The 15,857-nt window shown below is 41.5% G+C and overlaps 1 protein-coding gene across 1 annotated transcript in view; it reads right to left on the minus strand.

Annotated features, from left to right (window-relative positions):
- OSBPL10 (oxysterol binding protein like 10) overlaps positions 1-12,272 on the minus strand; it is a 100,249-nt gene extending 87,977 nt beyond the window's left edge. The window contains exon 1 of the mRNA XM_085226405.1: positions 11,843-12,272. Coding sequence (XP_085082531.1) covers positions 11,843-12,141 — 299 coding nt within the window. The 5' untranslated portion in view covers positions 12,142-12,272. The remainder of the gene's footprint in view (positions 1-11,842) is intronic.
- Between the last annotated feature and the right edge of the window lie 3,585 nt (positions 12,273-15,857).

Here is a 15,857-nt window from a genome sequence, read left to right on the forward strand (position 1 = left end):
CCTAGCAAGTTATTTAATTATAGAAGAAACCTGAAGACCTAGAAGTTTCTGGTATCTCAGTCTTTTCTTGTGTTATTTTTCTGATTTTCTATGATTCTCCTCAGGACATTCTGCTCTGTGAACTGCCAAGACTTAGTCCATGTACTAACATTAAAAAAAAAAAAAGCAAGAAAGTATTTACACAACTAATCCTGGTTTATTTTCATATTGGCTAGATTCCAAGCTGACGTATTTTCAATATTCAGAAGCCAACCCCTTAAAAAGAATCTATCCAGAGAAAGATACTGACTGTATTGCATTACAACAGCAAAATCCAACAGGGTACAAAGCATATTCCATCCCATCAACAAATAATATAGCATAACTATAGCTGCCTTGAGTCAGCTAAGCTTTATGGAGGTTTTATCACAGTTCACTGACTTCTCTGTCAGACCTTCATAGTTCAACCTTGTTTTGCAATGCCCTGTCCTCAGCAAGAATCATTGCCAGAAGCCAACAACTCTTCAGTATTATGTTTTTAGCTATGTACTGGAGCATCAAGGAATAAGAGATCTCAAGATGTAATAATTTTCCTGTAAACTGAAAGACTACTGTTTCAATTTGAAAACCACAGCATCTTATAATCAATGACAGCCACTTCTGGATCTCAGTTCTACAGCAAAAGATAAACCTAAACACATATCTAAACCTCTGACAATGATTTAACAAGGAAAGGCTCTTTATTAGGGATCTAGCACTTCCTCCTCTAACTTCAATAGACAGTGCTTCATTTAAGGCTTGCCCAAATTCTACAAAGAACCTATGGTATTACCTGATAAAACAGACAATTCTGGGGTTGGCTTTTGTTTTTTAGAAAACACAACAGTGTAAAATATGGGGTTTTTTAAGAAAAAAAGATAACAGCTGTGCTACAACTTAGTTCTAGAAACTACTTTTACAGAGTAATGTATTGCAAACCTGACAAGGATACAACCTCACTGTCAGATTTTTTTTTTAATTGCATGTGTTGTAATGTGTTCCAAGCGTTAATAACGTTTCCAGCAAAGCAGTAAATTAGAACAGTTCATAACTCACTTTTATCTGAAATGTTCTTGTCTTCATCATCTAGGTCAGGGCTGTAATGCCAAAACTGGTGCATACAAGCATTTGGCTCTTTTGTTTTTTTTTTTCTGATAATTCTCCCATGTTCATCTAGCTATTGTAGCACGTGGACCTGCGTACATTACCCGTGTAATTTATAGGGGAGAAGCAGCCTGGTTTTAGCTGTTTTTCAAACCCTGGAACACATAATAAGAGCTGACCACCACCTACAAAAGCAATAAACACAAAGATTTCAAAGGCAGTTTCCAGATGCAGAAAGGCACACACACTGATGCCAGGAAACAGCAGTCCTCATACCACTTCTTCATTCCTCTCTCATTCCACATAGCATCGTTTACATAATTCATAAAGGTATATTCCCTACAGTTATTCCAGACACAAATTATTATAATATATTCTATATGATTACATAGACTATCAGACACTTTCAGGCAGACACACACTTTCTGAACACACCTGTTGGGGCAATAATTTTCATGCAAGTTAAAACCAGATATATTATTTCATCAAATTTGTTGTGTGTGATTACTACACTGCTTAAAGCAGCTGTTATTTTTTCACTTTCAAGATGATAACTTATTATCTAGGTTCTCCAAATTGAACCTCATGAATACTGGCACTTCTCCCAACAGCAATGTTCATTTAAAATACTATTTCACCCACAGAACCTGTTGAACAAGTAATATTTATTCTGTGCTCATAAACAACAGGGCGAGAACTCAGCTATGTTAACACTAATGCCATTTTTGTGAGTTGCCTGTATTTTTTAAAATATATTTATTTATATGAAACTAAATAACGCAATGGGCAATTTAAGGAGGTCCTGCTTCTGGAATTTTCCTATTTTCCAGTTCCTCTCTTCCCTACAGCTTGTTTTTCTTAGCTTTAAAAAAAAAAAAATCTGTAATCACCAAATCCCCATTTTGAAATTACAAACATATTCATGATCACGCTAAGCCTTCTCTATACATCATATGGATAAAACTAAGACATACAAAGTAAGGAAGCTGCTTTCCAGTTACCATTGCACTGGCTCACTTCCATCTCTTCTCCAGCTTACTTCTATCTCTTCTCCATCTCAACAAGTTCAAACAAAGCTCTGCAGAAACCAGATCTTTCTTTCTTACTACATCATCTCTTATGAGAGCTGGAATTTCTCGGCTCTCTGTGACAATGCTCTGCATAGGGCTGGCCCTACCTTTTCTTTTGGAATTGTTGATTCATTGATGAAGATGAGAAGTTAAAGCTTCTGTGTTTGGTCTTGACAGCTGATGTGCAGCCCTCTTCACAACACAGCATCTTCTCAACAGCGCTTCTTAGAAACATATGCACAGAATCCACAGTCCACCAAATGGTGGTTTCATCAATATGTTGTGAGATATTCAGAGTATTAGCCGTGATCCCCCTGGAGACAGCGTATGATTTGCAAGCAACATTTACTTTGAAAGACCTTTACGTGTTAAGTTGCTGCTTTATACCTATTTCTAAAATCTCTGTCTTATATATGCACAAATCCAGATACTCATTCTTTAATCAAAAACAAAGAAACAATACATATGACCTTTAAAAGGAAAAATCATCACATACACTTGAATTTACACATGAACAATACTGTGTTTAAAAGGGCAAAGATAAGCCTGGCACAGGACTATACGTCCAGGTGGGCGCTGTCAGTAGCTTCCTCTGGCTGCAGTTGACATGCTATTAATGTGGAACAAGCTCTGCCACAGAAGGTGGGAGAGGTAAGAAAGCAGAAAAATACTGGCACTGCCCAGAGCGTTCTGCAAAGTAGAAAAGAATAATTTCTGTCTACTTCTGTGCCGTTCTTAAAGTAAGATTAAAACTAAGAAATAGAGCAAATTTTCTCACATGGGTTTTTTTTTTCTCACACAGGCTTCCTCGACATCATTCTGAATATATATTACATGATTTCTAGACTTTCTTTTTCATTAAAAAAAAAAAATTGCTAAAGGTCTCTGTACTGTCTTCTGTTTTGTATCTACTTCTTCATTCCTTCCTTCGTTTCCTCCTTCTCCATGGGCTCCCTTTCCCTCCATCAATCCTCCTCCAGCAGCTTTTATTTCTTTCTTAAGTTTCTCCCACCATTGTACACCTCATCTTTCTTCCCCTGCTCTACTGTCAAATCACCCTTTCCTTCCACTTGCTTAATAAAAATAAGATAAAAAGACTGACATGTAACCCAACAGAATCAAAGCCTAATAACCAGGTAAGATTAAATGTGCCTAATGGAAAAAAGAAAAAAAAAAGAAAAAACTTATGCCTATGGTGTGAAAGGCAAACCTTCCAATTGAGAGAGACTTTTCCTGTTTTCAAGAACGAGAGCTTCTATAAAAAGCTTACTGTGATAAGGCACCCAAAAAAAAAAAAAAAACCTTCAGAAGAGGTTTTTGTGCCAGTGCAAAATGCCCAAATGCTTGCAGCAATGAATAACACATTTTTTGTTGCTCCATCCTGCCTACACCTAGGTAAGTTAGTCATGAGCCAATTCACTTTTTTTTTTCCCGTAACCAGAGTAAAAGAAGCATGGAGACCCCAGTACAATTCTACTTCAGCAAGAGACATTAAATGCATTGAAAAACAGCTAAAGGACGCAGACAGCCTCAAAATATAACAGAGCAAGGATCTTCAAGTGAATGCATTTCTAATAGCGTTCCTTGGCAATCAGTTCTTGGCTTAAAGTTTTTAGCAATGACCTAGATGAAAAAAAATCTCCATAAAGACTTGCTGATAACATGAAAATAAGCTATCCTCAGCAAATAGCAGGCATTCTAATGTCAAAATAAAAAATCATACATCTAGTGACAAAAGGAGCTGTAATTACAAGAAGGAAGATTGACCTGGAAAAGCATGTATATATATATATGTGTGTGTATGTATATATATATGTGTGTGTGTGTATGTATATATATGTGTGTGTGTGTATGTATATATATGTGTGTGTGTGTATGTATATATATGTGTGTGTGTATGTATATATATATATATATAGCCAATCCTTTCACTAATATATTTTTCCAAAGTAATTCTTCAACTAATAATCAGTTTCACCAGTTATATTTTTAAATGCTCTTAAATGCTTTTAATGTTTATAAACAAATAATTACTACTTTTCCCCCTACAAAAATAAGGCATCCATAAGCCATGAGAAACTCTAAGACTTATCAGGGAAGATGAAAAACCTTGTGCTAACTATGGATAGAGCACACAGCAGGGAGACATTTTATCACCTTCCTACTGGAAAAAAAAAAAAAAAAAAGAGCATCACAGTACTTCCAAAATGAGTATGCTAATGGACATCAGAAGAAGAATAAGAAGCAACACATACAGCTTAGAGAAAAGCCTAACAAGCATTAGACCACATACAACTCAAGTAAGGCAAGCAGACAGCTGCAAGAGAAGAGGTACGGATGTATCTGTCTGGAGAACCAGAGCAACACCACGGAACATGAAGTATCACTGCTGTGTGTACTGAGAGTTAAATTCACAAGTCAAAACAAAGCTAATTTCCCAAAACTGTAATGGAGACCTTAAAAGCTACGCTTGTGGACATTTTAAGCAGGAAATACTGAATTGGAGAAAATGGGATGTATTACATTTGCATTTGTTCCCTAGTGCAATCACAATTAACTGCATATAGTTCCAGTGTCCAGACTTGAAGGAAAACATTGAAATAGCCAATAGTAATCATAAGGTCATAAATTATTAAAATTATGGGAATCTTGACTTGCAGCTCCACTGAAGATTCCACCGGTTCAGCTATCAACAGAGAAATGATAACATCACCATTCCAAAGAGACTGCACAAGGAAATGAAATTTGGTAAGTGGTGTTTTCTGTCTCCTATACAGCACACATAACAATGTTAGAGTAAAAAAATAAAAATAAAAGGTTGACACATATTAAGAAAGGCAGTTTTTTAAGCAGTGAGTAATTAAAGTTGGCTCCAATGGTCAAGAATGCTCTACCACTGGAAGAAAAAGTCTCACGTTCCCAGAGAAACACAAGTCTAGGTGAAACAGGAATCAAGACACGCTGTGGCTTGTGCTAGATAACTGGTACTTAGAATCTAAATTACTCAATTTACCTGTTAATTATGATGGCTGCTCTCAAAGTAATGCCTCCTATTTTATTATGTTGGCCTGCAAAATCAGAGGTCATCACCACAGTGACTAAGCTGAAGGCTCAAACTTCTTCCAGAACCAGGGCAGAGAAGACAACCACCTTTCTCTTGCAACATGACAACACCGAGCTTCATACCAGCTTGAAGATCACGGAGGGCACTGCCAATGTTTACAGGACTGTCCTACCACACCCACCATACAGTCCATTGGCTCCTTCTGAATTCCATCTGTTCAGGCCGATGGAAGATGAACTGCATGGGCAACATTTTCCTAGCAACAACATCATCATAGTAGCTGTGAAGTAGCAGGTCACCTCACTGATGCAGTTTTTTTACAAGCAAGGCATGCTGGCTCTTGTTCATCGCCAGTGAAAATGCACAGCTAATGGTGCTGGGTATGCTGAAAAAATCGTGCTTTGTAGGTGATAGCTTACTCTATCAGTCTTACTGTGTTCTTTGTATCTTTAGTTACCAAGGAAATATATAGGAGGCATTACTTTTGGTGTGATGTAAATGCCATCCTGGAAAGAGAAGCACAGTAGTACTTCAACAGTGTTTACTGAAATATATTTGCAACAGAAAAAAGAAAAAAAAGAAGCATTGCCTCCCTGGATAAGGTTCTAAAATGCGCTCAGCCATCTTAGGAAGATATTCCAAAATCCTAAAAGATCTAAAGCATAACGACATGATACTTGGGAAAAAAAAAATTAAGTTCTGGAAGTATATTAGGCCAAGAAAAGAAACTCAACTTTTTTATTTATATTAAATTCAATACTTTTTGTTTCATTCATCCATTATAATGCTGATTTAAAATATATCATTTTACATTAAGAGTTGACAGTGATTTTCAGTACCCTTTTCACTTGAAAAGTTTTAAATATAATAAAACCCTTTTAAATATATCATAAAGAACAAGGTAAGAATTATTATATTACTTAGGCAAAGAGAAGCTAAAGCCCAAATGCATTCTTCTTATTTAATAATTGCTTTTAAATATAAAGTGATGTGAAAAACCTCTTGAATACATTTCTTATATACTACCAAAAAGACTCCAAGGCACATTACTTAGTTTAACAACTTACTGTCACTTCACCTACTTGAACACAAATCCATATGCACAGACGGGTGCATTTTTTCAGATGAGCTAACAAGAGCATGTGTGCTCCCTCTAACCACATTTATCACTGCGCTGCTAAGCACAGAGATCTCCATTCAAAAAGACAGTAGTGAGATGAACTAGTAATAACTAAATCCAGATAAGGGTAAGTGCTAGAGCCAACTGCCACTTCTTTTCACTGTCTGAAAGCAAAGTGTGACATCTGGGTGAAAGGAAGACCGCAGTCTATTTTGTCTGTCGTTTCATTCCCTCTGGTACCAAGACTGCTGTTCAGCTCTGAAGTGCACTTGAAAATCCCAAACACACTGACTGAGTGAAAGTGCTCAAGTCTCCTTTGTCTTAAACAGACTTTTCCTATGCCTATGATGCCATCAAGCATCTTACATAGTAAGTAATCATACATTATATGAACTTATCCCCACATAGGCATAAGTAGCAGTGACGCTACATGAGACGGGCAGTCAAAGAACTTGGGTTACCTGCCTGGGGGCAAGAGAAATGTGGATTGCTTGGAGAACAGCCATAGCCATCTCCAAAGTCCAAACCACAAGACCATCCTTCTAACTTTCAACCTCACATTCAAAGTTTTTTTTCTCCAAAATGTTTCTTTTAAGCATTACTGAGGGCAGAGAGACAGAATGATCGATTTCTCTTGCTGCCATTACCTTGATAAAAGCCTTTCTCTAACTTCACTCCTCTGTTCCAAAAGCCTTCTCCATTCTCCTGACATATCTGCTTAGAGGCAACAGAAAAAGCTATTCAAGACAAATCAAGCAGTTAGTGATCAAACAAGTTAGGTTTAATCAACCATTACCTAAGCACAGACAGGGCGCATCTTCACTTAAAATTTTAACTTTCCTACAATTAAATTAGAGGCATACAACAAAGAGTTTATAGGTCATTTATTTTTTTTCTAACAATCATCTTCAACAATAAATAATTAGGAGCAAAAAGTTTCAATAGCAAAAAGTGAAAGAAATGGAGTATAACAAGGAAAGCTCACATTTCAATATTATTATTTTTGCTACCTAGATTTCAGGATTAAGGAAAAAAAAATGATTAGCATATAATCTAAAACAGCAATTACTAATAAGTGATTTTTGACATTTTAAGTTCCAAGTTTACTTGAAACTAACAACATACATTTAACTTTCAATAACATATTCAAGTATAGTCATATTTCTCCAGTAACCACCTACTTGCTTTTTACACTGGAAAAAGGTCACAATTCACTCCTAGAACTTGAATGGTACCAATGAAAGAACCTGGAGCAGCCATCACTGTATTAGACTATTTAATCTTTGACCCTCAACGTGTTTTGCACCTCTCTCATGACAGGGAAGAAACAAACAGAAAGGCTGGGCTGCAGCATTTGCTTTATAGTTAGTACCGTATGAAAGCAGACAGAAGACGACTGCAAGAGTTGGACAAACTCTTTTTCCCTTGGCAATACGTTGCCTACTAACGCATCCAAGAATACCCTTAGCTTTTTATCTGCAAGGGCACACGTCTGACCCGCTTATCTTGGTGTTTACCACCACTCCCAAGTCCTTTTCTGCTGGGGGCCACCCAGCTGAAAATCAGCACATCTGGCATTATTACTCCCCAGAACGACTTGCCATCTCTCTTTGTTGAACTCCACATCAATCTACTTCCAACCATGTCACTCTGGATGGCTGCACATTCCTTTGAGTAAGCCACTTCCCTCAGTTTCGTGAATCTGCAAGTTTACTATACCTCATCATCCACATTTTTAATTAAGACTTGGAACAAGACTGTTCCCAGAATCAACTCCTAGGGTACTCTGCTCAATACTTACCCCCAGTTAGATTTTTCACCACTAATCACTACTCTGTGTTGATAATCAGCCAGTTATGGATCCACTTCACTATCTGCTCATCCAGATCATACTTAAATAGCTTCTCAATGATGACCATATGGGGCCCGGTACCAAAGATCCAGGAAAGTAACTTCCACATCTCCACCCTCATCTACAAGGCTTGTGATTTCACTGTAGAACCTTATCAGGTTGTCAGGCGTTACTTCGCCTTGGTGAATCCACACTGACTACTCCTGATCATCATCTTCATAGGTCTGGAAATGGTTTCCAGGATCAGCTGTCTCATTACCTTTAAAGTGACTAAGGGAAGGCTGACCAGCCTGTAGTTACCTGTATTCTTCATCTGCCTTTCTTGAAAATAAGAGCAATGTTTGTTTTCCTCCAGTCTCCCAGCATTCCTCCAAGTTTCCCTTATTGAGCAAATACCAAGAGCTGCATCTCAATCACATTTGCAAGCTCCGTCAGCACTCATGGGCGCATCCCATCAGGGCTTATGGACTTAAGAATGTCCAGTTTGCTTAAGTGTTCCCTGACTTTATCCTCCTCCACTAAACTTACAACTTCCTTGCTCCAGCCTTTCCTTCTGATCTCTGGAAATTAGTGTTCCAGAAGGCTACCTTGCTGCTGAAGAAGGCATTCAGTACCTCAGCCTTACCACTCAGGTAATCAAATCTCCTGTTTCACTAAGGAACATTTTCGTAGTGTTCTTTATGTCACTAATATACTTGTTAAGGGGAACAGGAAAGGCTTAGCCTGATTCAACTCTATCTACGGACTTTAGCTATCCTAACTTCATCCCCAGCTGTTCTCTGTATTCCTTTCAGGTTACCTGACCTTGCTTTCATCCTCTGTAGGCTTCCTTCTTGTATTTGAGCTTGGCCAGCAGAACCTTGTTCATTCATGCAGGCCCCCTGTTGCTAACACCAGTCCTGCAGCCAATTACTGACCTGTCCTGACAGTGAGATATTCTAGTATCTCAGATCAGACACAAATGTTCTTACATGAAAGTGTCTGTGCTTGAGGTTGTTTTGCTCTCTGCCTTCAGACCTGTGAAAATCAACGGCAAGTCAGACTTTAGCAGAGACACTCTAAAAGCCCAGCCCCCTTGACAACTTTACTGTGCAGCAAACTGCCACAAAACAAACAAAAAAAAAACAGCCCTTCCTTCTGCTGGTGTGAGGGAAAAAAAAAAAAAAAAAATCACCAGCTAGCTCTTTTCCAAAACAGGCTGTTCCTGAACCTGCTGGAAGAGAACAAATAGATTTATTTAGCAATAGACAATAAACCCTCAAAAATTCTTAAAATAGAAATTAATGCAGCTCTCAAGATTGACTGAACCGGAGTCCTTCAATTACTTCAGCTATTGTTCATCAAAGTGTTATGCTTCAATATTGCCCTGTCCAAAATAGGAATATCTTGCATAATCCCCTTAAAGGAGGATTGATAAAAAAGCCACACCAATGTATTGTAATTCAAACAAGACAAAAACGTCTTCGGAATTTTAGAGGTCACCCTGCATAATAAGCGTGGAATAACTTAGGAAAGAAAGCCTTTCTACTTCAATACCTCAAGGCAGAAGCTAATGTTAAATGCATTTAAATTATTTAGGCTAACAGATAAGGTACTTTAAAGAACATTTCAAATCCACAATAACTGAACTCTATCAGTTTCCTCTTTATTGTTCCATTTTATTTATATTCATGTCATCTGGCTGTATCGATCATGAAGTTAAACAATCCTACATTTTTTCAGATTAAGTAAACTCAGAACTAATTTCTATGATCATTCCACAATACATACAATCCCAAACAGACAATCACACTTTAACCCACGCATACTCATTTACTGGAAATTACAATAAGACCGACTTCTGTAATCTTCCAGTAGCAACTGTTTTGTTTAAAATTGGCATCACCAATCCCAGTTAACACACACATAGATCAAGGAACACCTGAATAAACTAGAAACACCACTTAGCCCAGAGGCTGTCTCATCACAAACCATGTAGTAAAATAGCCAGATCTACACAAAATAAGATGAGCGGTTGACAAAGCATTATACAGCAGGATTAAAATAGACTGCTAAGAGTAAAATAATATTAACCTCCAAGTGCTACAGTGGAACTGTTCACGCGACATTTATCTCTGTGATGTTTTCAGACAGAAGTTTCTCAGACATACGTAGATCATACACATTGTCTTAAACTGCCATCCTTATCAGAGATCTAATCAGTACTAAACGCTGCCCAAAGCTAACAGGCAGCAGTTCTAGACCCAAAGATTTACAAGCAAAGACCTCAATTTTGCAATTTCCATCAGTTACCTGAAAATGACCCTTAGCAACACTCACATGATTAGAAAAAGTTACTGCTTCTACCAAAAGAGATGGCGGTACCAGGAAAAAAAATAAAATGGAGGGAGGATTAGTTGTTCATTTTAATATCAAAATGTGTTTATTTGGTTCTTAAACAAAGCGACAGAAGGTCTGCATAAATCAGTAACGGACAGGATTCCGACACGAATCTAGCACAGAGCAGCAATAGTCAAGAGAAAGTCAAGGGTTTTCTCTATGTCTCCATGAGAGCAGCCTATACATGTAAGTGAAAGACGCCTGGTTTACGGAGAGAAGTGCCTATCCATATTGGACCTGTTCACCATCACCCACAGTGGGTATAATTTGTGCATGCCCTCTCGTGCATGAAATCAGAGCAGTTTCTGAAACTTTTCAGCAAGTATTGCTATAGCACTGCTCCACAAGAGTCAGCATCAAAGCATCCTCGGCATCCGTACTATTTAATTTTCTCACTTAGAAATTCTTTAAAATTACTGCTGGAGCATCCAAGAGAGAGCTATGCCTGCATTCTCACTGCTTGGGATCACTCAATGTAAGCAAAGTTTTCTTTCTCACTTTCCAAAGGCTTGTGGCTGGACCTGCAGACATTCTCTCTATAGCCACCGTCTCACTTCAGAGCCGTACATTAAAAAGTTGAGGTACGGATACCCAATCTCACCCACCCAGTAACAGCAAGAAGTAAAGCAGCAATGGAGAGCCTCCCGCGTTCCACGGACCCCAACGCATGGTTCTCAGTCCCACAACCCGCGGCGAGGCCCCACGCCCAGCGGGGCGCACAGCGGCCGTCCCGCCCGCAGCCGGCCGCCACCTCAGCGCAGCGCAGCACCTGTCACGCAGGAAGGGCAGCGCGGCAGCCCGCCGAGCACCGGCTAACCGCTTCCTCGGTGGCCCTCCCCGAAGCCAACAAATCACACCGGTGACTGCAGACACGAGTACGGCACCTCTCGCTCGCTCGCTCGCTCCGTGAGGCTCGCACCCGTTCTGGTTATCCCGCCCAACTTTCCCAGCGTGAGGAAGGTAAGTTGCCCGAGGAGTACCGCGGAAAGGGAGCCGGGAGCCCCCCGCACCCCCACAGCGGTGCGCTTCTGCTTCGGATGGAAAATAAAACGAAACGAAACGAAAATAAATACCGAGGGCTGCAGGAGGGAGCAGAGCGGAGCGGCGGGGCAGGGCCGGCTCACCGCACCGGCCTACCTGCCCGGGGCGGGGAGGGGGCGGCCCGGGGCGGCGGCTGCCGGGCACCATCTTGGGGGCGGCGGGGGCCGGGAGGCCGCGGCCCGGCGGCGCATTACCTGCTCTGCCAGCCCTGCAGGAGGTTGGTGTATTTGCTCAGCGTCCCTTCCAGCACCGGCTCCCGACGCCTCCCGACGCTGCCCGGCGCCTGCGCGCCCCCCGGGCTGGCCGCCGCCGAGCCGGGGCTGCCGCCGCCTCCTCCTCCTCCTCCATCCAGCCTCCCCGCGGCCGCCGCCCGGCCCGGCAGCCCGCGGCCGGCGGAGGAGGACGAGGGAGAGGAGCCCGCCGACGCGGGGCGGCTGCTGCTGCGGCTGCTGCTGTTGCTGCCGCCGCCCTCGCTCGCCGCCGCCTTCTCCATGGAGCCCCTGCGGCGGAGGGTGCGAGCCCGCTCCGGCCGCGGCCACCGCTACCGCCGGGCAAAGCCCTGACTCACGGGCGGCGCCGGGAGAGAGAGAGGGGCGGCGCCCGGGGGAGAAGGGGCCGGGCCGCGGCGGGAGAGGGAACCGCGCGCCGCCCCTCGCCGAGGGCCGGGGGGCGTCGGTCGGCCGTTGGGGCCCGGCCCTGGGTGTGCGCGGGTCGCGCGCTGAGCGCCGCGGGGGGCGGCGGCTCTGTGGGGCTGTGCGCGTACCGCTGCGACGCTGCACGGCGCGGCCCTGGCGCTACGAAAGCTGCGCCCGCCGGAGAGCGACGCTCGGCAGGAGGGCGGTTCTCGGTGCGGATGGATGCACGCGAGTGCCCGTGGCCATAGAGCGTGGCACCTAGGAGGCGGCTGTCTGTGAGCCGCTCACGCGGTGCTCGCCGAGATGCAGGACGCCGTAGTGTCACAGAGTCATTCAGATCGGAAAAGCCCTCTCAGATCACCTAGTCCAACTGCCAACCCCACCATGCCCACTGACCACGTCCCTCAGTGCCACATCCGCACGGTTCTTAACACCTCCACAGATGGTGACTGCACCACCTCCCTGGGCAGCCTGTGCCACTGCCTCACTGCTCCGAGAAGTTCTTAATACCCAACTTGAACCTCCCCTGGAGCAACTCAAGGCCATTCCCTCCTGTCCTTTCATGTACATCAGCGCATTGCATCAGTTCATTGCATCGATCCAGACTTTGCAGAAAATATTTTTGTGGGCTCAGTTGCATTTCTTGAAGACAGAGGATGATTGAAGATCGTTTAGGATCACTGCAAAAAGACAAGCTGGTCCTTGTACAGTCAGCAAGGTACAGAGCCGTGTGGTTACATTCCCCCAGATCAATTCCACACTTGCTGTGTTAGCCAAGTGCCTCAGCCTTGTTACAGTACACATCCTCACAGCACACCTGACATGCAGTTATGTCATCTTGCAACTGGAGACCTGAAATACAGAGTGTCTCAGTGGGACTGACAAAGCACGAATGAACCAAAGTTAGTGCTTTACTTTAATCCCTTGAAAAGCTGTGTGCTTCCATGTGTTAGAGATCTAGAGATCTTTAGACTGTACCAAATCTCATATGCCATTGCCTATTATGCACCACTGAAGATTTTCAGGCCCTCCAAACTCCCACGACTAGAGGCCTGCATTTCCAGTATAAACCAGACGGGAAGGCTTCTTGCTCAGATTCTCCCAGTTTTCTCTCTAGAAAGTCTTACCATATGTGTTGTAGTTGGTTAGCTGAAATGTTGGACAACTCAATCCTGAATTTTAGGTAGTTAAACTGCTATGTTGTAGCTAAATACTGAGGCACTGCAGTCTGGAAACTTGAATTTTAATTTAGCCTTTCATTGGTGGAACATTTAGTGTACATCTCTTGCAGCACAAAGATTATTAGCTTAGTTATTCTTTAAAACAGAAAATATTTGACAGTTATTTTGTCAAGGCAGAGCTATCACTTAAATATTCATGTAAAATTCCCCAGTCTTTGTTCACTATAGAAAGAAACTACTACTACAATGAAAATCCTTGTTCTCTGACTCACCTCCCTCAATTTGATGGCCACAGTTTTCAGAAGACCTTGGAATGAAGGAGCCATTCTCTTTCAGGAAGCTCAGACCTTGCTCTCTGGTGACAAGCATGAGATGCTTTCATTTTTCTCATCATCAGCTAAGCTACAGCTCCCAACAGTGGAAGAAAATGCTTTACAGAAGTAGCAGTGTCATCACCACAGCTTCCCACCAGCCACTGCAACACATTGACTGTGTGTGTTCTATATTATAAAGAAATAAGATTTTTTTTTCTGTCTCCCGTACAATTTATTAGAAGAGAGTTATGTCAGGAAAAGAAGCCTCCTCATAAAGTTATACAGAAACTTCTCTCTGTCTTTCTATACAATAAAACCCAAATAACAGTTGTGTTCCCATGAGGGAGTTTCTGACACGGAAGAGACAATGGGCTGCCAGCATATCATATCCCCAGGAGAATTTTGCACAATCTCAAACCACCTCACTGCTGCAAGGTTTGTGTGATGTGATAGCATACAAGGTCCTCTCACAGCTTGCAGGCTGGTTAACAGGGGGAAAACAAAATAGAGGGGTCAATGGCCACTTTTCAGATGGTGGAAAATGCTACTCTGATTTGGGATCTGTGTTACTCAGTATCTTCTAAAATCATTAGTCCTTCAATAATAGTTAAAACAGGAATCAAGTGGAAGGGGAAAAAAAAACAGCAGAGATTTCACAGTAGTGACTAATTTGCTGATAAAATGATAACTGAAGCAACTAATTTATATGATCTGTACGTTAGCTGTAGCTTCCCAGGAAAGATATTTTGAAGTCATTTTAAGTAGTCCTCTGAAAACCCCATCTCAGTGTTCAAGGGTAATCAAGCAAACAGCTGGGATGAGCTCATTAGGAAAACAGAAATATCAGCATGCTGCTATATAAATCCATAGTACAACCAGTGAATGTATACTCTGCATTAATAACATTCTTTTGGAAAGGATGGAATAGAAAGAGAAAAGGTATAAACCCCAACTTTGTAATGAGGAGAGAGCTAGCTCAACAGGAGAACCTGTGTACAGAATGGTTAATGGGTATATTTAGGTTAATGGGTATATTTCTTACGAAACTAGAGCTATGGGGGAGCTGGTTTAAAATAAGCACAAGAGAATACTTTTTCACATGATTTCTAAAAGTGAAACTCATTGTTACAAGATGCCGAAGGTCCATAGGAATAAAACAGCAATTTGATAACTGTTTTCAAAGATCTTTAAGCAAGGCTGTCCAAAGTGTTTTGTAAGACCAGAGAAACCCTAAACTTCTGATGCCTTGAAGAGTGTTTATTGATGAAATAATACCTATGCTGTTCTTGATCTTTCTCTAGGCATTTCATAGTGGAAGAAATGAACTATGCAGACCTTCAGTGTGGCCTATAATTCATTTACTAAAGATTTCTTCCCCTTGGTTAACCAAAGATCATTTTGATTCCAACCTTGGCACTCTATGCTGTTTTTGCATCGTATCTAAGAATGAGACTGTATTATAACCAACTTTCTTATTCCTTTTTTCTTCCCAGTATGTACATACTGCTGTGATGTGACAGAGTTGGACAGCCTTTCATTGCAATTTTGATATCAGTGATCCCCTATTCTCACTTATTTTAAGGCACTGATGTTTTCCAAAATGACTGAACCTGTTTTGCTTTTGTTTTTTTTTTGCCAGCTAATGATCGGTCCCAGTAGAGCTACCCTTCAGAGTAATAAACCCTGAGTTAGTCTGATGCAATCCTGCATGATCTATGCTTTGTTACAAGTATTCTTAATTAGCTATTTATTAACAGCAACCTACCTAATGAGGGCTTTTCTGTTTCCAAGGTAACACAGCCACTACTTTACAGTCCTCCTCTAGTATGTTACTTTCACTCTGTGGTCAAACCAAAATTTTTCCTCTTTCTTTAAGTACCATAAGAATCAAAATAATTCATTATTTATCCCACCTTCTAGAAAGCAGAACATCTGGCAGGATAACAAATTCATCTGTGTTTGCTTTTATCCGTAAACAGAGAAGTTTTCCCATTCTATGATCCTTTGCTAAGCTACACAGTTTCATCACACAGAACAAGGCCATCTCACAGCCCATTTGCTGCTTTCTGTTTCCTAGTC

Source organism: Meleagris gallopavo, chromosome 6, assembly GCF_905368555.1.
Source record: "Meleagris gallopavo chromosome 6, MGAL_WU_HG_1.1, whole genome shotgun sequence".
Lineage (NCBI taxonomy): Eukaryota > Metazoa > Chordata > Aves > Galliformes > Phasianidae > Meleagris > Meleagris gallopavo.